Raw genomic sequence first — 21515 nt, 5'->3', positions numbered from 1 at the left:
GAACTATGGTGGAAATATCTCTTTGCTTCACGATCAACAGAAGTCTATTATATGGGATGCCAAGCTTTTACATGAGAGGGTACCATTGTTTGCAGCAGCTGCCTGGAGAGAAGGAGTTTTAAGCTTGTTAGATGGGGCAGAAACAGATGCTGTTGAAGCTGATTTCTGGAACAGTTTCTCAGTGCTGCAGGTGCTGTGAATTTAAGTCATAGAAATGATCAAAATTAGGAAATGTTGAACATTCATGGTTAGTCAGATTGGGCAACAAAAATTTGAATTTATGCTAAAAGATTTTTTATGAATATTATAAATAATCTATTAGTGAGGGTACATAATGATAAAATACTAGAGAAATAACAAGTTAAAGGTAACCTAAATCGCTGGGCTTCGTCGCTTACACCTGTAACCACTGAGGCAGGAGGATTGGCCGCACAGATCAAGGCCAGGCTGAATGGCAGAGCCTGCCTCAAAAAGAATCAAGAGAATAACGGACAGTTTCCAAGTGCCCCAGCCACTTACATGTTTATTTAGAAGACAAAGCCAGCTGGTGACTGAGAGCTTCTCTTAGCTGCTGAGCTGTCCTGCACCTCGCCCGTGGGCAGGGGGTAAAGTGTCAGCTCAGGCGCTTCAGGCGAGGACACTTTGTCAAAGCCACTCCTGCACCTGCATTGGTAACGCCAAACGGTGATCAGAGCCTGGGCGGATCTCAGCTCTAGCTGCCTGGTGTGTGGCACATTTCCATTTCTAGTCTTACTTGCATTTTCTTCTTAATAGCAGCAAAAACTATCATTTTAGGATTGTGCTTCCAGCTCTAGTCGTGCCTCCTCCCTTCTCCATGTAATATATATAATATATATATTAATACTTGTGGACAGGTGTTACAAGTTGTTTAAGAACAGCAAAATCACCAGTGTCTTTCATTTCGAGATGTGTATAGTTTCGTGAGCAGTGGCGCTTGATAGCATATTGTAGTGCCACACGTACTTCAGATGAATTGGTCAAAATATGTAACTTGCCTGAAATTTGATTCCTGATGAATAGGAAAAAATTTCTTCTTCCAAGAAAGACATTTATTTGGATGAATTAATATTGGTTTGTTACAATAGTGAAAGGAACAGAAGTGTAATCTACTAGTAGAAAATTTACCTCAGAAAATGGGTTTAATTGCCAGAACTACCAAACAAATAAAAAACCCTCATGGTGGCAGCATAAGAATTTCTTGGCTTTGAAATGCAAGTTATAAATAGTTTTGACAAATGATGAGAAGTATTTATAATGTCTGAAAGATCTAGACAGATTTCAAATAAAACTGTTTCACTGGGTTCAGTCCAGTTTACATGTTATATGATGGAAAATAGTTTCAAATTTAACTTTAGCTGTGGTACTTTGCTATGGATGTCGACTGGAATGCTAACTTCCAACCTACATAATTAAATTGAATTAAAGTTGTCAGTGTGGTGTTTGCTTCTACTAAACACAGGATTAAAGTATATGATGTGTCCCAAATAGAAGTGTTCTTTGCCACTTACTGCCTCATCTGCCAGCCAATAAAGATGTAAGGTCAGAGTTCTTCCTTCTAGCCTTCTCTTCCTAATAGTCACTAAAGTCAAAACATCAGGCAGCAAGATTCAATGTGTATTTGGCAGTCTTGGGAGTATAAGATACCTTAAAGGCTCCCGGACAGCCAGGGCTATACAGAGAAACCATGTCTCGAAAAAACCAAAACCAAAAAAAAAAGATACCTTAAAGGCAGACTACAGTTATGATTACTGGTGATTTTCCAAACATTTTGACATTTTGGGAATGGTGTGATGGTGTGTTGTATCCTTAATTTAAATGTTCTTTTGTGCTTGGGACATAGCTGTTGGAGAACACGTGGACTCGGGCCAGTCCTCAGTACTGACACTCTTTCTCAAGGATTAGACAAGTATTTTGTCAGTGTGTTATCAGTCTATAAACAACATTACTAGTCTGGGCATTAACTTTAAACTTAAGCATCCCTTTAATGAAAATGAAGAGTAGTAATCCTCTTGAGAGTGCTGCATTTCCTGCCTTCCAGGCATAGGTGTCTCTGTTCACTTGCCTTTCCTTGGACCTTCTATTGTGCCACCAGTGTATGCGGTGAAGTTAAAGCGCTTCACTGAATGTTTGGAGCACTACAATAGACAGCTTCTTTTTTTTTTTTTTTTTTTTTTTTTTTTTTTTTTTTTTTTGAGACAGGGCTTCTCTGTGTAGCCCTGGCTGTCCTGGAACTCACTCTGTAGACCAGGCTGGCCTCAAACTCAGAAATCCACCTGCCTCTGCCTCCCAGAGTGCTGGGATTACAGGCGTGCGCCACCACCGCCCAGCAATAGACAGCTTCTTAATCTACGCATCTTTGGGAGTTTTGAAGAAATTTGACTTCTTGGAACTGTTGAGAGTCTGAAACTGTACCTGTATGTGTATATTTTTAGTAATAAAGCATGGGCAGAGAATGCACTGGAAAAAAAAAGAGCATTGCTCTTCCAGAGGTTCTGAGTTCAATTCCCAGCACCCAAATGGTGGCTCACAACCCTCTGCAATGGGATCTGATGCCCTCTTAAGGTGTGTCTGAAGTAAATTCCATAGATGGCCTTAGTTCACTCCACACTAAGGCCTCCTCAAGTTTCTTTTACATGGTAGATGTGGTGAATGCCCTCCCTAATTTAGGGCTGGAACCAGGAACCATTCTGCCCTCAGCCCCACCCTGTACACAAACATCCCAGTCCAGACCTCTTCCTGAGCGTGTGTGTGTATGTATGAGAGAGTGTGTGAGAGTGTGTGTGTGTGTGTGTGTGTGTGTGTGAGAGAGAGAGAGAGAGAGAGAGAGAGAGAGAGAGAGTGTATGTGTGTGAGAGTGTGTATGTGTTTGTGTGTGAGTGTGTGTGTCACTAGCCTCAGCTCCAGACACAGAAACTTTTGGGTCACGTACACTTACCAAACCTCCATTCCCTGGCTGTCCCTGAGAGGGCCAGATCCCCCACCCCATGTGCCTCAGGCATTCCAAGCCTGTTTCCCTCCCGTGCGTGCAGGGCCTAACCTAGAGGAGTGCTCATTCACGTCCTGCTAGCTTAGGGCTTATGACGCTGGAAATGGCCGTGTTGGCCTCTTCCCCTCCATCCTAAATTGCTTTCATGTTTCTAGACTTTGTGTTACAGACCGTGGGTCTGCTGTGGGATAACCAGGGTCCTCTGGTCCAGGAAGGCACAGGTCCGGCTGAGATGATAGTCAGAACAAACCACACATACACAGAGGCGGTTTGAACTGAATGTATTTTGGAGCTCTAAGGCAAGGATTTTTATACAGGAAGAGTTGGTATTACCATTTCAAAAGATGTAGCCAGTGAGGCAGGTACAATAATCATAGCCATTTGGTACAAGGAAATGCAACATCAATCAGGAACAAAGTTTCTCAAGTAACAGATACAGAGGATCAATTTACAGATGCCATCAAACTTCCTGATTAGAATACAGAGTCACTCATAGTTTACAGCAAACCTTCAAAGAGTTTGAAGTTTCTTATACCACCTGGGTCTTAACAAGTTCTTGTGAGAAATCCTTATCTAACATTTAGCCTTCTACCTTGTAAAACAAAACTTCCTGACTAAATTAATGCTCTCAGTATGGAGTGCCCTAGCCATCCTCATATACATACGCACAGCCATAAAAACCTGCAAGTGGTTGGAAGGTAGTAATTATGTAAACAACTATGAGGCAAGGCACTGAAATTCTAAAACGGGGTTCGAGGTCAGTGAGTCGACTTCAAAGACCGGATTATCAGCCAGGCCTTAGGAATCCCGGTGAAGAGAGAAAAGGAGGAAGTCAGGGTAAACTGCTACTTGGGAACTAAGGGCCCATCTTAAATAGCCAGAAAGTAAGAGAGTACAGTAAATTGCCTGGTGAGATTATCAGCTTCCACAGCTTCCAGAGAGCTCCGTTCTTCCCTGGAGGCATTTCTTTTCCGCCTCTGTCTGTAAAATATCATTTTTTCAGACATCACTGGGCCACCGTGGCATCTTGGCAACCAGAATCCAGCACACCCTCTGAGGGTAGCTTTTCCCCAAGGGCACAGGGGTCCTTGAAAGCAGGCTTGCTTTTTACATTGCCGGGCACGAACCTGGGTTTTCGCATGCAGTGTGGCTCTGAGCTCCACTCCCTCAGATATGTGTGAACCTGCCTCTCTGAACTTCAGTCTCTTCTTCCCTCCCTTACCCACCCCTTTGCAGAAAGCTTTGTGTATGTGCGTGCAGAGGGCAGAGGTTCTGTTCCTAGCACTCAACTTTAAGTTAAGTTCCTAGCACTCAACTTTATTTTCGAGACGGGGTGTCTCTCTGAACCTGGAGCTCTCTGTGTGCTTCACATGTGTGCTTCACATGTGTGCTGGCCAGTGAACCTTCAGGACCCGTCTCCAACTGCAGTTTACAGGTGTGCTCTGCCATGGTCAGCTTCTTACAATGGTGCTGGGGATTTGAACTCAGGTCCTTATGCTTTCACAGTAACATCTCCATACCAACCCTCTCCCCACAAGTTATTGTGGACAGTTTCTCATCACATATCCCAGGCTGCGCTCAAAATTGCAATCTTCCTGCCTCAGCCTCCAAATGCTGAGATAACAAACATGCTCACCACCCTCTGCTGAGGCCAGACCACCTACCCCACAGGTCACATCTGGAGCCTTGAGGGCCAGTGACTGGTACCTCCAAGGGTCCCCACGCTCTGTCATACAGCAGGCATTCAGTGTCAGGTCTACGGAAGCGCATAGACCCCACGCTAACATAGAGGTCTCATGCCTACATCTCACATTACTCCTGGCAAAGAGCTGGGGTGGTGTGGCCCCATCTTAGGGTTTCAATTGCTGCAACAAAACCCTGTAGCCAAAAAGCAAGATGAGAAGGAACAGGTTTATTTGGCTTATATTTTCATGTTGCTGCTCTTTAGCGAAGGAAATCAGAACAGGAACTCACACAGGGCAGGACCTGAGGCAGAGCTGATGCGGAGGCCATGGAGGGGTGGGTCGCTCCCCATGGCTGGCTCAGCCTGCTTTCTTATTGAACTCAGGACCTCCAGCCTGGGGATGGCCCCACCCACCATGGGCTGGGCCTTCCGCTATTGATCACTAGTTGAGAAAATGCTTTACAGCTGACTCTCATGGAGACATTTCCTCAATTGAGACTTCTTCCTCTCTGATGACTCTAGTGTGTGTCAAGTTGGTATCCAAAACCAGCCAGCACATCCCCCAAGAGGACTTAGGGTACTCTGCAAGCAACCATTGTTGATATGGCTTTAGCTTTCTGTTACATCTATCTGTCTGTCTGTCTGTCTGCCTGCCTGCCTGCCTGCCTGCCTGTCTGCCTATGTATCTTTCTAGAGACAGGGGCTCACTATGTAGTTTTGCTCACTATGTAGTCCTCGCCATCCTAGAACTTATTACATAGACCAAGCTACCTTTGAACTCAGAGATCTGCCACCTTGGCTTCCTAGAGTGCTGGGATTAAAGGCTGTGTTACCATGCCCACTCTAATTTATGTGTATGTGTGTCTGTGTGTGTGTCAGATGCCAAGATGCACATATGGAAGCCACAAGACAGAGCCAGAGAGTGGGAGTTCACTCTCTCGCTCCACCATGTGGGCCCTGCATATTGAATGCAGGCCATGAGGCTTGGTGGCCAGCACCTTCTTCACCTGCTGGTGTCTTGCTGGCCCTTGTTGGTTTGCTTTGATAGAGCCAGAATGCACTGGGAGGGGTTATTGTCCTGCCAGCCACAGATAGGAAGTAGTGGGTGGCTTCTGGAAGGGCTAAGAACCCTGCATGGTGGTGACTTGGAGGAAAGCTGGATTGTCATCTAAACAGAAACTGTGTGATTAGCCAGCAGGAAGTGGCCACTTGATCCACAGATGTTTCCTGGGCTGGGTGAGGTGGTGGGTGTTGTGGAGATTCGGTGTGTGTGTGGGGGTAGGGCTGGAGCTCAGGACTCTTTTCTCCCATCCTTGGCCCAGTTCTCTCTGCGACATTTTGGAAAGAGAGACCCAGGCAGGATGGCCAGACCTCCTGAGTGCACTCAGGGACCTTCCATGAGCTCCAGGGTGAGCAAGCAGATGCTAAGGGGTCTGTGGGGGTGCGAACTCTGGGTAGGATTATCTCCCTGAGGCTCCGGAAGCTGAGGGTGGGGCTGACAGGGCAGGAAGTCCCAGGCTGCAGCCCAGAACGCTTCTGATCCTGGCAGCATGTGCTGGCCGCTGCTGTGTCCTCTGGTGCTGGGGCTCAGTATCAGCCTGGCAGAGGGCAACCAGACCCCCAGTGTCTACGATGATGCAGAGAGTACCAGGGGAGGCCATGGTGAGTGACTGTGTCCCTTAAAAGGGTGGATCAGAAAAGCAGCTACTGCTGAGCAGGCTTGCAGGCTTAGGTCCCTACTCCCCATGCCTTTGGGGCTGGGCTGTATCCTTCCATTTATCAGCTCAGGGTTCCTGAGTGCGGGAATGGGGACACTGAGGCACCCACAATGCCTGACTCTCAAGGTCACTCTCCCTTCATCTGTATCCCTAAAAGCAGGGCAGGGCAGGGGTTGACTGATGTCCCCTCTCTCCTACAGAAGGCCCTCTGGGTCCCACAGTAGAACTCAAGATGTCGAAGTCCGCAGACCAGCCTCATCCACGAGGCTTCCCGGGCACATTCTGTGCCAATGACAGTGATACCCTGGAGCTCCCGGCCAGCTCTCAAGCACTGCTGCTGGGCTGGGTCCCCACGAGGCTGGTGCCTGCCCTCTATGGGCTGGTGGTGGCTGTGGGGCTGCCTGCCAATGGGCTGGCGCTGTGGGTGCTGGCCACGAGGGTGCCACGCCTGCCGTCCACCATTCTGCTCATGAACCTGGCAGTGGCTGACCTGCTGCTGGCCCTGGTGCTGCCACCACGACTGGCTTACCACCTGCGTGGCCAGCGCTGGCCATTTGGAGAGGCTGCCTGCCGGGTGGCCACAGCTGCCCTCTACGGCCACATGTATGGTTCAGTGTTACTGCTAGCTGCAGTCAGCCTGGATAGATACCTGGCCCTGGTGCATCCTTTGCGGGCCCGTGTACTGCGTGGCCAGCGCCTCACTGCTGGACTGTGCTTGGCGGCCTGGCTTTCTGCAGCCACCCTGGTCTTGCCTCTTACTCTTCATCAGCAGACCTTCCGATTGGCTGGCTCCGATCGCATGCTGTGTCATGATGCACTGCCCCTGGCTGAGCAGACCTCCCACTGGAGACCGGCCTTCACCTGCCTGGCTGTCCTGGGCTGCTTCGTGCCCCTGCTGGCCATGGGCCTGTGCTATGGGGCCACCCTTCGTGCACTGGCTGCCAATGGCCAGCGCTACAGCCATGCACTGAGATTGACAGCCCTGGTACTGTTCTCGGCAGTGGCCTCTTTCACACCTAGCAATGTCCTACTGGTGCTGCACTATTCAGACCCAAGCCCTGAGGCCCGGGGCAATCTCTACGGAGCCTATGTGCCCAGCCTGGCGCTCAGCACCCTCAACAGCTGTGTAGACCCTTTCATCTACTACTATGTGTCCCACGAGTTCAGGGAGAAGGTGCGGGCTATGCTGTGTCGCCAGCCGGAGGCGAGCAGTTCCTCTCGGGCCTCCAGGGAGGCTGGAAGCCGAGGGACGGCCATTTGCTCCTCTACACTTCTGTGACTGGAGGCTGAGGTGGGAAGGGGGCATTCTGGGTTGACTGGATCTCCCCTTAAACTACATTCCTCATGAACCCTCAGGATATGACCTTATTTGGATATGCAGTCTGTCCAGCCATCCTTAGTGAAGCTGAGACCCACTGGAAATGTCCTTGTAAAAGGCCTGGGCACGACACACCTGTCACTCCAGCACTAGGGAGGTGGAGCAGAGGATCAGGAGTTCAGGATTGTCTTTGACTGTTTGAATGTGGAGCTTGTCTGGGCTGTGGGAGAGTCCAGAGTCAGAGAGGAGTTATGAGGTCTCTAGCTAGAGGATGCTGAGAAACCAGAACTGAGCTTGTCTCCCCCTTACATCTTTAGAGGACCCAGACCTAGACACCCTGATTTTGTTAAGGTGCCTCTTAGAACTTCAGACCTTTGTGCTTAGCATGTGCCTGCACGGCGGAGATGTGTCTGCACATGTATATTGTATGTGCCTGCGGCTACACGAAGAGGCCAAAGGATGATGAGTGTGTGTCTACCTCAATTCCTTCTCTACCTTTAAAGTATTTTTTAAAAAGATATATTATGTGTGTGTTTTCTGCCTGCATGGGTGCCTGTGCCCACAAAGGTCATGAAAGGGTTGGATCTCCTGGAACTGGGGCTACAGCTGCTTGTGAGGTGTCCTTTGGATGCCGCAGATGGAACCCCACTTCTCAACAAGAACAGCTGATGCTCTTAACTGCTGAGCCACCTCAGTGAGGGTCCACCTTAATTTTTGAGATTAGGTTTCTCAGCCGATTGAAACTCGTTGCCTGTGGCTAGGCTGGTCTGCCAGCATGTTCCCTGCATCTTCTGTCTCTGTATGCCACACCTGGCTTTTACGTGGGTTCTGGTCCTCATGTATGCACGGCACGTACTACCCACTGAGCCATCTTGCCTTCTCTCTATGCTTATTTTTTAAGATACATGGGTCCTTCACACCGCTCTGCTCTTTGCCCTAAGATGCTGCAAGGGGAGAATGAGGATTCCTAGGCCCGCCTGGCTTCTTAGCTCTGCTCTCGGGGTCCCTGCACTTAAAGTCACTCAGGGGCTGGTGAGATGGCTGTGGGCCTGAGTTTGATTCCCTGGATTCACATGGTAGGAGAGAACCCACTCTAGCACCTTGACCTCTGACCTTCACACATGTGCTGTGGCACACATGACAGTCCCTTATGTCCAAGATTAGTATCTTCTCGTCACCTAACCCCAAAGGTGAGCTGCAGGAGGACTCCTGGTGCCTCAGGAGGTGGGCCACTGTGCCACTGTGTCACCTGTAGCCAGGTCCTGCGTGAGAAAAAACCTAGCCCTATATTCCATTGTTTGTGAAAGCTGAAGGTGTGGGGGTGTAGGGGTCAGTTTGTACTTACTAGTGACCTAGTGGTCGCTACAGCAGTGGGCACAGGACCTCTTCCAGGATAACAGGGTTGCAGTCCAACTGTGTGGATGACAAACTTACCAGGCTACAGTAGTCTTGGGCCCTGGCCTTTCAAGTATGTGGCATCTATGAAGAGTGCCCTCAGACCTGCTAGAAGGACAACATCTTCCAGATGCCAGGAGGGATGGACTCGGGTGAGGGGTCTGCAATGGTCCAGCCCACAGCATTAGGCTGTGGTGCAGTGTGAGCAGGTTCTGAGGAGCAGACCACACGTTAGCTTATTCTTGGCCCAGCACAGAAGTGCAAGCACTGGGACAGCTGTGGCTCTGCTTGGGACAGACAGGGGAGGCAGTGGGGACAGTCTCTTGGGAGGGCAGCTAACTGGATTCTCAAACCCTCAGATGGAGACCAAGTCAGAACTTGCTCTGAAGTTTGGAAGTCTTTAATATGTGCCTATGGACTCTAGGGACCACTGGGTCCTACCACAGACTGAAACTTGAAAATTGTGGAAAGACTTGCACAGATCTGCCCAGAAACTGAGCAACATCCCAACACCAGGGAGGCTACCCAGCACTACTCTATGAGCTGCCCCAAGCCTCACACCTCCCGGTACCTCTCCCCTCTCCCTGTCCCCTTCCCCCCCCCCCCCACTGCCCCACCTCCTCTTGCATCCTGACTGCTGTATTCTGACCGTGACTATTCTGTGCTTTGCCCCTGGTCTGATCTCAAGGGCAAAGTCTTTCTGGTGTCAGAAGGGATATGTCCTGGTTGTGGAAGGTTGGGCAGCAACAATGGCTTCTACAAACTCAGGAGGAACTGTGCTCCGCCTCCTTGCACGTGGGCCCTGAGCACAGACCTGGGGTGACAGGGCGGTGCACTCATGACTTGGGCCTTAAGGGACCAAAGGTAACAGCTGATAGAGTGGACAGTGAGGAGACAGGTACACAGCCTGGAGTTGGTATGTAAGTCCAGGACAGAGTGGTGGGGGCGCTTGAGCACACACAAGCAGGAACACACACACACACACACACACAGTCTGCTGTGTTTATTGGAAAGCACTTAATTCATACCAGAACCCCCCAGTCTGCCAGCACCAGTCAAAACACTCTTTGTGGGAGAGCAGAGGGCCTTGTTTGGAGCACATCTCCAGGGCCATCTTGTATTTCTGGTGATGTTGGTCAGCTGTTGGGTCATGGTGAACTAGGCACTGATTCTCACTTTGGGGACTGTCCTGGTTTAGTTACTATTGCTGTGATAAACACAAAGACCAAAAGCGACAGAGGGAAGAAACATTTTGGGTCATAGTCCATTTGTTATGGGTGCTGGGAACTGGGCCCTGATTCTGTTAGAGCATTGAGCCCCCTTAACTCTCCAGCCTTTTGATGAGACAGTTTTACTGTGTAGCCCAGGATGGCCTTGAACCCCCCTGTGCCAGGTGGAGCAGCTGACCCACACTGTCTAGATCTGGATGCCATCTCCAGGACAAGCCTCCATCCACTGCCACCCCTCAGCTGCATTCTGGGGATGGTACTTCGAGCCACACTGTGCAGAGGTTGTGTGGCCTAGGCCAGTTGTTGCAGGTCTCTGAGCCAGCCCTGGAGAGCCCAGGCTAGACGTGAGCAACCTCCTCTGTAGATGCAGCCTGGTCAGCTGTGTGGTTGAGTGACTGTACAAGCTTTACCCAGGCATCAGATCTAGCAGACTCCCTTCCCTCGTTCTGAAGCCCTCCTGCTGCATCCCGAATCCTGGGATTGAAGGCCTGTACCACCAAGCCTTGCCCAGCATGCAGGATGGTGTAGGAAATCCTAAGAAAGACTGCATATTTGATTCAATCGAATTTGTTTTCTGTCCTTTGGATCAAACATAGGCCTTGCAGAAGCTAGGCAAGCTCTGCCCCCATTCCTTTTTACATTCATGTACGCATGTATTTATCTACTTGGTGTGCATGTGTGACAGCCCAAGTGTGTAGATCTGAGGACAACTTGCAGGAGTCTGTCCTCTCCTCCCACTATGTGTTGTGGGTTTCAGGGACAAAACTCAGGTCATCGGGCATGGCAGCCAGTACCTGTACCTGCTGAGCCACCTTCCTGGCCATATGTACATCAGTGTCTTCAGACTTTCTCTGCAGACATCTTGACACCTTACTCTGCATGGGAATCCTATGACCACTCCATACATTGAGGGAGGGAGGGAGAAGGGAGGGAGGGAAGGAGTAAGAGAGAGAGGGAGGGAGGGAGAGGAAGAGGGGGAGGGAGGGAGGGAGAGGAAGAGGGAGAGGGAGGGAGGGAAGGACGGAGGGAGGGAGGGAGAGAGGGAGGGAGGGAGAGAGAGAGAGAGAGAGAGAGAGAGCGCTTGGTGTGTTCTGTGTGTATGGCTGTGGTACCAGGATGGTTTTACAGGAACAGTTTGAACACAGGTGAAGACAGAATAAGCCAGAGCATGAGAAGGAGCCAGACGATCAGAACACACAGCCAAGGTTAGTGTGAGGCCAAGCAGAGCAATTCCATCAGAAGCAGAAAGAAGCAGAGTCAGTCAGCCTGGAAGATTAGATTGTAGGGAGTCTAGCAGCTTCTACACGGAGGCAGAGGGATAGTTAGAACAGAGAAAATGACTGGTTCCGTCCAAGAGGTATGGCTCCCGGACTCTCATCTCAACCCTTCAACTGAGCAAACACAAGCGACATTTACATTTATTTACATGCTTTTATTTACATTTATTTACATGCAGCAAGCACAGGGTGGGGACCTGGTGTTCACTTGTGGCAGAACAGGCTTCCCGAGGCAATCAAGGGTCAGGCCTGTCATTTATCCTGTCCTGGCCGGGACTGGCATGTGGACTGAAGTACCACTGGCTGCTGGTGACGGTGCCCTCTGCCTCTTCCCAGACTTCCTGGTTCGTCAAAGCTGCTTCCTTACTGGCCTGGGAGGAAAGTTCCACCACCTTGCTGACAAGTCTGTGGACAGAAAAAAGAGAAGGGACAATTTTGCCTGTAGGCAAAACTCTAATGGAGCCCTTAGAAAAACAATTTTAATAACTATGCATTTGCATGTGGTGCACAAACCACACAGCTTGCCTATGGAGGTCAAAGGACAACGTACAGGAGTCTGTTCTCTCCTTCCATGTCATTCCTGGGGTCTGAACTCGACCTCAGGATTTATTAGCTGAGCCATCTCACAATCCTAAGTGTCTTTGGAAGTGAGCAAAAGTTGTAGGGCGGGGGCAGAATGCTTGAATTGGCTGCAAGCTTGGTGGGCATGTGTATGTGTCCACATGTGCATGTGTGTGTCCATGTTGCTGGAGACAGATCCAGGATCTTGCGCATGCTGAGTAAGAACTCCGGACTCTTGAGTTTTCTCCATTCCCAGCCCTCCCTCTTTTTATTTCTTGAGAAAGCATCCAAGTTCCCCAGGCTGACCTTGAACTGATGATCCTCCTGCCTCAGCCCTCCAAGTAGCTGAGATGGCAGGCCTTTGCTGTCAGGCCTCACAAGCAAGAGTTCTGTATATTCTCTCCATAATGCTAGCAGCAGCCAGCCTGGAATGCATGCCTTCATTCTGCCCCAGACTCCTGGGTACCTGGACCTCAGTGGCACGCCTTCCACACCTCAACAGCGAGCAAAGTTTATGTGAGGAGACCTTGTTGGAGCGAACCCAAGAGGTGAGCCTCAGCCCATCGCTACATGGCCATGCCTTCTGTCCATCTAATGGCCACTTGTCCGCATAGACTTTAACGGGCTCTAGGTGACGGAGGGCATGGGCCACGGTGTGGATGTAGGGTGCAGCTGCTCCAATCAGGACACAGATGGAGAAACAGTGTGCTGGCCAGAGAGTGGGAGCAAGCAAAGACCCCGCCTCCCCAGCCCATGTGAGTGATGGCTGACCTACCCGGCAGGACACGGTGGGTGTGGCATGCTTCAGAGACCCTGCAGAGCCCTCTAGGCGTCCATCTCTTTAAATACATTAGCATCGTGAGAGCAAACTGAGCAAGGTTCTTCTGGGGTGGCCAAAATGGCTAGGTGGGTAAAGTTGCTGGCTGCCAATCCTGCCTTCTGACCTCATTTTGATCCCTGGGACCCATACAGTGGAAAGAGAGAACAGACTCTCAAAGCTGTCCTCTGCCCTGACATCATGTATGTGCCCAAAGACCAATGTCTGTCTGCCTGTCTGCCTCTCTCTGTCTCTCTGTCTCTCTCTCTCTCTTTCTCACACACACACACACATACAAACACACAAACACACACACACACACAGAGGTGTAGGCATGCAGACAAAATTCCAACATACAATAACTAGGTGTGATGGTACATGCCTGGTGTTACAGAACTCTGCAAGCTGAAGCAGGAGGTTTGCTATTAGTTCAAAGCCAGACAGAACTGGCCTTCAACTGAGATATCAGCTGGGTGGGGGTCCATCCCCAGTGCCCCAACAGAAAAGATAGGAGAGGATGGAGGAGCACAATAAAGGGAGTACGGGGAGGTTAGAGAGGGAGGCCACACCTGTGCAGCTCCAGGTCTTTCTCAGTGACCAAGGCCTTCAGTTCCTTCAGCAGATAATCCAGCTGTGCGCTGGCTCCAGGCTCCTGTGTGCTGGCTCCCTGCACCTGTGTGCTGGCTCCCTGCACCTGTGCGCTGGCTCCCTGCACCTGCACGCTGGCTCCCTGCACCTGTGCGCTGACTCCCTGCACCTGTGTGCTGGCTCCCTGCACCTGTGCGCTGGCTCCCTGCACCTGTGCGCTGGCTCCCTGCACCTGTGCGCTGGCTCCCTGCACCTGTGCGCTGACTCCCTGCACCTGTGCGCTGGCTCCCTGCACCTGTGCGCTGGCTCCCTGCACCTGTGTGCTGGCTCCCTGCACCTGTGCGCTGGCTCCCTGCACCTGTGCGCTGGCTCCCTGCACCTGTGCGCTGGCTCCCTGCACCTGTGCGCTGGTATCTGGGGAGCAGATGCTCAGATCACCCAGGAGCTGCACAGTGGTCCTCAGGGCTGGCTCCAGATCATCTGTGGAGTCACGGGTCATTAGAGCAGGCCTCTGCTCCCTAAAGCAACATCTGTTTGTGTTGGGTTGGGGTGGGGGTTGGCGGTAGAGTTGGCTTTTCTCTCATATTCCAGAAATAAAGGGCAATGGGAGAGAGGCGGTTCAGCAGAGATCTCACTTGTCCCTGGCAAGTGTGAGTGCCAAGGGCGCAGACTGGGGCTGGGGTGCACAGGACACACTGCACAGACAGCTTCCCAGGATGGCTCCCTGTTGGCCAAGGGAGCTGAGGCCAGTTGCCCTCCTGTTCTCCTCCTCTGTTCTTCCATTGGACCCTGTCCTTCCTGGCCTCCTGGTACAAAGTACCAAGTTTCTGACACTGCACCAGCTGTGGGAGGTGTTGATGCTCTGACAGCCATTAGTGCTCCAGGCTCAGGCCTGCACCACCATGCAACCAAGCACAGGCCAGAGGGTAAAATCCCCATTCCCCGCATGCGTCTGCAGTTAAGCACCAGGGTGGGATGGCAGCTGATTTTCCTGCCACCAGAGCTGGCAGGTGCCAAAGATTCCTCTGCACAGCATGTGGCAGACAGGTGTCCACACACAGTATGTACTAGCTGGTTTTGTGTGTCAAGTTGACATCAGAAAGGAAGGAGCCTCAGCTGAGGAAATGCCTCCACAAGATCCAGCTGTAAAGCATTTTCTCAATTACTGATGGAGGAAGGCCCAGCCCATGGTGGGTGGTGCCATCCCGGGGCTGGTGGTCCTGGGTTCTATAAGAAAGCAGGCTGAGCAAGCCATGGGGAGCAAGCCAGTAAGCAGGACTCCTTCATAGCCTCTATATCAGAGCTCCCGCCTCCAGGTTCCTGCCCTGTGTGAGTTCCTGTCCTGACCACCTTCAGTGATAAACAGTGATATGGAAGTGTAAGCCAGAAAGACCCTTTCCTCTCAAACTTCCTACAGCACCATGCTGACACCAGGAGCCTGAGCAGAGCGGTCAAAGAGCAATTGGTGACACCCTGATTCTCCCTCCCTCGTGTGCCCGGGGTGCTTCGGGAGCATGCTCAGATCCACCTGGGCATCAAGGGCAGCGGCCAGCTCCTGCTGTTTCTGTCGGAGAAGCAGCTGGCGCCGCAGCTCCAGTGCCTGCCTCTGCAGCCTCTCCTTCTCATGGAACATGGCTGCCAAGTCTTTCTCTGCCTTCTCCTCCAGCAGAGCCAGGTTGTTCTCCATCTACGGGCACAAGACAGACTCAGGTGGGGTGGGGAGAGGACAGAACACACGGGTGCTCATGAGGCTGAGCTCTGCTCACCTTCACAGACAGCAGGATCATCAGCAGCGTCTGTGACTCCATCATGTCCATGGTCTCCTGAAGATCCTGCGGGGGTTCAGTTCTTCAGTTCCCAGTGGACCTGGCTCTACCCATGGCAGAACCCCCACTTCTGTGTACTTTATAGGTTCAAATAGAACATGTCTGCTCAGCTGAGATGGAGCCACACTCTCATCTTGCCTGACATACAATTATGGGTGTCCCTGTTCACTGTGTGAGCACACAGATCTGAGCAAGGACCCATGGGCACCATAACCCAGGAGGGCCAGTTGCTTCTGTCCCTGGAGCCCTGGGTGCAGGGAGTCAGACCTTCTCTCTGTCCCCATGCTCACCCGTCTCTTCTTTTGAAGTGTCCTTTTTTTGTCACAGCTGACAAAGGATGTGGACTTAGCTTTGTCTGTCATGCTTCAGACAAGATTTTGTCTGAAATAAAGACCATGTCGTTTATTTTAAAATAAATCACTTGGTGTTTGAAGAGGTAACCCATGCTAGCCTAAAACTCAATCCTCCTGCCCCAGCACTGCCTGGGACCTGTGGCTGACACCCCACCTGGGACCTACACCTGCTGCTGCCACTCAACCTGGCTGGGGATCAGACCTGCACGGCAAGCTGGGAGCACACTGGGACTCACAATCCCAGGCTTGGTGTACATGAAAGGTGTATGCTGCTCTCGCAGAGTGCATCAAACAGCAACAGGGCTATCCAAGGGTGGGGAGCATCCTTGCAAGCTTCGCCCTAAAATAAAGAACCCACTTACCATCGATGGCGGAGAGGTCTAGGTCTGGTAGGTTCATGCCACGCCCTTCCAGCATGGTGGACTGCAGGTTGCCTGTCCCCATCAGTTGGCTCTCATCTGCTCAAAAATGCCAATGTCAGTGCCACGGGACAGTGATGCAGAGACCCACACCCCTTAGTACTGCTCGAGGCCCCCAGGACTGCTTCTTTCAGGGGTGTGTGTGCTGGACTCTCCTGGATCCTGAGATCTCTGCAGCTGAGCTGAAACAGTACCTCAGCATTGCAATGTATGCACACATTTGTTTTGGAGCTGGGCCACTTCCTTGTGACTTTTGGTGGGTGGAGCCACAGCTGTTGTTTGAGACTTTGGTGAGCAGGACGCACCTGGCCAGGTCAGCAGTATCAAAGCTGAGCAACCAATGTTTTATCCTCTTGTTGTCATTGCTGGTAGCTGTCCCTGTGCCACAGCACATGGCGAGCCTCAGTCTCCCCATGTGGCCAATGACCCTGAAGTGATCTGGTCTCCACTTCCCAATGCCACGGGGCTGTAGCCAAACCCCTAAGGCGTCAGCAAGCAGGAGCTCTGGCCATTCCCTCCCTGCTCTCTGGCTCTGCAGGGACTTCTGTGGACATAGGCTGTGCCCTCAGACACTCTGCCCCATGTTCCCTTGACAAACACTTGAGCCCTGTGCTGTCTGACACAGACTCCATGATGGCCAGTTTTCTTTTTTCTTTTTCTCTCTCTTTTTTAATTCGATATATTTTTTTATTTACATTTTAAATGATTTCCCTTTTTCTGGTCCCCTACTCCCCTAAAGTCACATAAGCCCCCTTCCCTCCCCCTGTTCTCCCACCCACCCCTTCCCACTTCCCTGTTCTGGTTTTGCCTTATACTGCTACACTGAGTCTTTCCAGAACAAGGGGCCACTCCTCTGTTCTTCTTGTACCTCATTTGATGTGTGGATTGTTTTGGGTATTTCAGTTTTCTAGGCTAATATCCACTTATTAGTGAGTGCATACCATGATTGATCTTTTGAGACTGGGTTACCTCACTTAGTATGATGTTCTCCAGCTCCATCCATTTGCCTAAGAATTTCATGAATTCATTGTTTCTAATGGCTGAATAGTACTCCATTGTGTATATATACCACATTTTTTGCATCCATTCTTCTGTTGAGGGATATCTGGGTTCTTTCCAGCTTCTGGCTATTATAAATAGGGCTCCTATGAACAAAGTGGAGCATGTGTCCTTATTACATGCTGGGGAATCCTCTGGGTATATGCCCAGGAGTGGTATAGCAGGATCTTCCGGAAGTGACATGCCCAGTTTTCTGAGGAACTGCCAGACTGATTTCCAGAGTGGTTGTACCAATTTGCAACCCCACCAGCAGTGGAGGAGTGTTACTCTTTCTCTACATCCTTGCCAACACCTGCTGTCTCCTGAATTTTTAATCTTAGCCATTCTGACTGGTGTAAGGTGAAATCTCAGGGTTGTTTTGCTTTGCATTTCCTTAATGACTAATGAAGTTGAGCATTTTTTAAGATGCTTCTCCGCCATCCGAAGTTCTTCAGGTGAAAATTCTTTAACTCTGTACCCCATTTTTTAATAGGGTTATTTGGTTTTCTGGGGTCTAACTTCTTGAGTTCTTTGTATATATTGGATATTAGCCCTCTATCTGATATAGGGTCGGTGAAGATCTTTTCCCAATTTGTTGGTTGCCAATTTGTCCTTTTGATGGTGTCCTTTGCCTTACAGAAACTTTGTAATTTTATGAGGTCCCATTTGTCAATTCTTGATCTTAGAGCCTTCGCTACTGGTGGTCTGTTCAGAAACTTTCCTCCTGTACCTATGTCCTCAAGAGTCTTCCCCAGTTTCTTTTCTATTAACTTCAGAGTGTCTGGCTTTATGTGTAGGTCCTTGATCCATTTGGATTTGAGCTTAGTACAAAGAGACAAGGATGGATCAATTTCAATTCTTCTGCATGCTGACCTCCAGTTGAACCAGCACCATTTGTTGAACAGGCTATCTTTTTTCCATTGTATGTTTTCAGCCCCTTTGTCAAGGATCAAGTGGCCATAGGTGTGTGGGTTAATTTCTGGATCTTCAATCCTGTTCCATTGATCCGCTTGCCTGTCATTGTACCAATACCATGCAGTTTTTAACACTATTGCTCTGTAGTATTGCTTGAGGTCAGGGGTACTGATTCCCCCAGAATTTCTTTTGTTGTTGAGAATAGTTTTAGCTATCCTGGGTTTTTTGTTATTCCAGATGAATTTGATAATTGCTCTTTCTAACTCTATGAAGAATTGAGTTGGGATTTTGATGGGTATTGTGTTGAATCTGTATATTGCTTTTGGCAAAATGGTCATTTTAACTATATTAATCCTGCCAATCCATGAGCATGGGAGGTTTTTCCATTTTTTGAGGTCTTCTTCCATTTCCTTCTTCAGAGTCTTGAAGTTCTTGTCATACAGATCTTTCACATGTTTGGTAAGAGTCACACCAAGGTACTTTATATTGTTTGTGGCTATTGTGAAGGGTGCCATTTCCCTAATTTCTTTCCCAGCTTGTTTATCCTTTGAGTATAGGAAGGCTACTGATTTCCTTGAGTTGATTTTATAACCTGCCACTTTGCTGAAGTTGTTTATCAGCTGTAGGAGTTCTCTAGTGGAATTTTTTGGGTCACTTAGGTAGACTATCATATCATCTGCAAATAATGATATTTTGACTTCTTCCTTTCCAATTTGTATCCCTTTGACCTCCTTATGTTGTCTAATTGCCTAAGCTAGTACCTCAAGTACAATATTGAAAAAATGAGAAAGGGGGCAGCCCTGTCTAGTCCCTGATTTTAGTGGGATTGCTTCAAGTTTCTCTCCATTTAGTTTGATGCTGGCTACCGGTTTGCTGTATATTGCTTTTACTATGTTTAGGTATGGGCCTTGAATTCCTGTTCTTTCCAAGACTTTAAGCATGAAAGGATGCTGAATTTTGTCAAATGCATTTCATCCAATGAAATGATCATGTGGTTTTTTTCTTTGAGTTTGTTTATGTAGTGGATTTCCATATATTGAACCAACCCTGCATCCCTGGGGTAAAGCCTACTTGATCATGGTGGATGATTGTTTTGGTGTGTTCTTGGATTTGGTTGGCAAGAATTTTATTGAGTATTTTTGCAACAATGTTAATAAGGGAAACTGGTCTGAAGTTCTCTTTCTTTGTTGGATCTTTGTGTGGTTTTGGTATCAGCGTAATTGTGGCTTTGTAGAAGGAATTGGGTAGTGTTTCTTTTGTTTCTATTTTGTGGAATAGTTTGAAGAGTATTGGTATTAAGTCTTCTTTGAAGGTCTGATAGAATTCTGCACTGAAACCATCTGGTCCTGTGCTTTTTTTGGTTGGAAGACTTTCTATGACCCCTTCTATTTCTTTAGGAGTTATGGGACTGTTTAGATGATCTATTTGGTCCTGATTTAATTTTGGTATTTGGTATCTGTCTAGAAAATTGTCCATTTCCTCCAGATTCTCCAGTTGTGTTGAGTATAGGCTCTTGTAGTAGGATCTGATGATTTTTTTGAATTTCCTCAGTTTCTGTTGTTATATCCCCCTTTTCATTTCTAATTTTGTTAATTTGGAAACTTTCTCTGTGCCCTTTGGTCAGTCTGGCTAAGGGTTTATCTATCTTGTTGATTTTCTCAAAGAACCAGCTCCTGGATTCATTGATTCTTTGTATGGTTCTCTTTGTTTCCACTTGATTGATTTCAGCCCTGAGTTTGATGATTTCCTGTCTTCTACTCCTCCTGGGTGAATTGGCTTCTTTTTGTTCCAGGGCTTTCAGGTGTGCCATTAAGCTGCTAGTGTATGCTATGATGGCCAGTTTTCAGTCGCTAGCCTGACACAATCTGTAATCACCTGGGAAGTGAGGGACTGTCTGGGTCAGACTGGCCCGCCAGCATGACTCTGGTGGTTGTCTTCATTGCTCTGGGGGATGCCTGGCAACCTCTTTCCTGATCCTAGAGTCCCTTTACCCAGCCACTTGTCCCCTCCACAGCCAGGCCCCACCTCTGCTCCTAGGCACTGTGCTGGCCTTCCTTCCCTCAGGTGGCTTCTCTCCTTTGGCTGCTACAGAAACCTGTTATGGGAACAGAGAGTTAAGAGGTCCAGCCATCTTCCCTTTGATGTTCTTCCCAGAGGAACTCTTAAGAGTTCTGTGTATACAGGGCACACATTTTGTTAAGCAATCACATGCATAGGACACAGGAAACTAATAGCACATCTGCTGACCCTCCTTCAGCACCTAGGCCTCTCTTGAGGCCTGTGCTGTGCCGAGGCCTGGAGGCCCACTTCCTGTAATGTTCCCAGGATGACTGTACATATTACTACACTGCCATAAGTCTCCAAAGCTTACAACCAACCAACAGGACCACCACAAGGAACGGTTCTATGTTGACAGTTACCACAGATTAGCAAGAAGAAGCATGGTGGGGTGGTGCTGTGGTTCACACCCTTCTCCTTCATCACTAGGGCAGGTGACCTCTGAAGATAAGGAGGCAGCAGCATGGGACAAGAAAACTAAAACCCACTTCTTGCAGAAAGCGCCCAAGCATATTCTACTGGAGTAGAGAAGTTTGCCACGAATGAGGCTCACTCCAGGCATCCATCAGCAATGGCCCTGGCGCGCGCGCGCACGCGCGCGCACACACACACACACACACACACACACACACACACTTGGTCAAAGGTTTGCAGCAGAAGGATCTCTGCAACTCTAAGCCTGTCTGGCCTAATCTGTGAGCCACAGGTGTGTGAGTTTGTTGGCAGACAAGGTGGAGAATGACTGAGGACGGCTGCTGGTGTTCATTTCTGGCCTGCAGGTGAACGCACACAGACACGTGTACACACACACACACACAGGCCGAGCACCTCTCATCCAAAACCTGAAATCTGAAAAAACTGAATTTCAGATCCAGGCATTTTCCTGCCCTACACCTTCACTCAGGACAAGGACATGAGGCCCTCCAAGAATCCCCAACCAGTGAGAGAATGCCCCACTTGCCCAGCCCTTCTGACATCCATTCTGCCCCAGGAGAAAACATCAGGTGTTACCATGACAACACAGATACTCAAGACTCCAGCCAGATGCAGGGGCCACCTGCTGCATTAGAAGGCTCAGCAGCAGGGTTATTGACCCAAAACATCATACGAGAACACACGGGGGGGGGGGGGGGGGCGCTTTTTTCTAATTTGCAACTGATGAAAATGTGCTGGATAATAATAGTGCTCAACAATGTCTCCCTTATGTATCTGGCTTTTCATCTGAGGTTGTCTGATACCTATCATCTGTTTGAGGGAGCTTCAGTTTCCCTGATCCAAGCATTTAGCCATAAATAAAACTCCTGGTTTGTTT

At 49.4% G+C, this 21515-nt stretch overlaps 2 protein-coding genes across 2 annotated transcripts; one reads left to right on the top strand and one right to left on the bottom strand.

Moving 5' to 3' along the window:
- The first annotated feature begins 6197 nt into the window (after positions 1 to 6197).
- F2rl3 (F2R like thrombin or trypsin receptor 3) lies at positions 6198 to 8247 on the top strand. The gene is made up of 2 exons (XM_052162529.1): positions 6198 to 6353; positions 6610 to 8247. The coding sequence occupies exons 1-2, from the start codon at positions 6242 to 6244 to the stop codon at positions 7686 to 7688; spliced, it is 1191 nt and encodes a 396-aa protein (XP_052018489.1). The 5' UTR covers positions 6198 to 6241; the 3' UTR covers positions 7689 to 8247.
- A 3521-nt stretch (positions 8248 to 11768) lies between these two features.
- LOC127668512 (HAUS augmin-like complex subunit 8) lies at positions 11769 to 20243 on the bottom strand (the record flags this gene model as incomplete). Its single annotated transcript, XM_052162144.1, has 9 exons — positions 11769 to 12033; positions 13576 to 13637; positions 13785 to 13868; positions 13911 to 14166; positions 15010 to 15281; positions 15361 to 15426; positions 15711 to 15783; positions 16096 to 16231; positions 20171 to 20243. Coding segments are annotated over 9 exons (1191 nt in total), but the record flags the coding sequence as incomplete, so codon positions are not given.
- Positions 20244 to 21515: the final 1272 nt, after the last annotated feature.

The sequence above is a fragment of the Apodemus sylvaticus genome, chromosome 18 (assembly GCF_947179515.1).
Source record: "Apodemus sylvaticus chromosome 18, mApoSyl1.1, whole genome shotgun sequence".
NCBI lineage: Eukaryota > Metazoa > Chordata > Mammalia > Rodentia > Muridae > Apodemus > Apodemus sylvaticus.
This window is presented reverse-complemented; position numbering and strand designations above follow the sequence as displayed.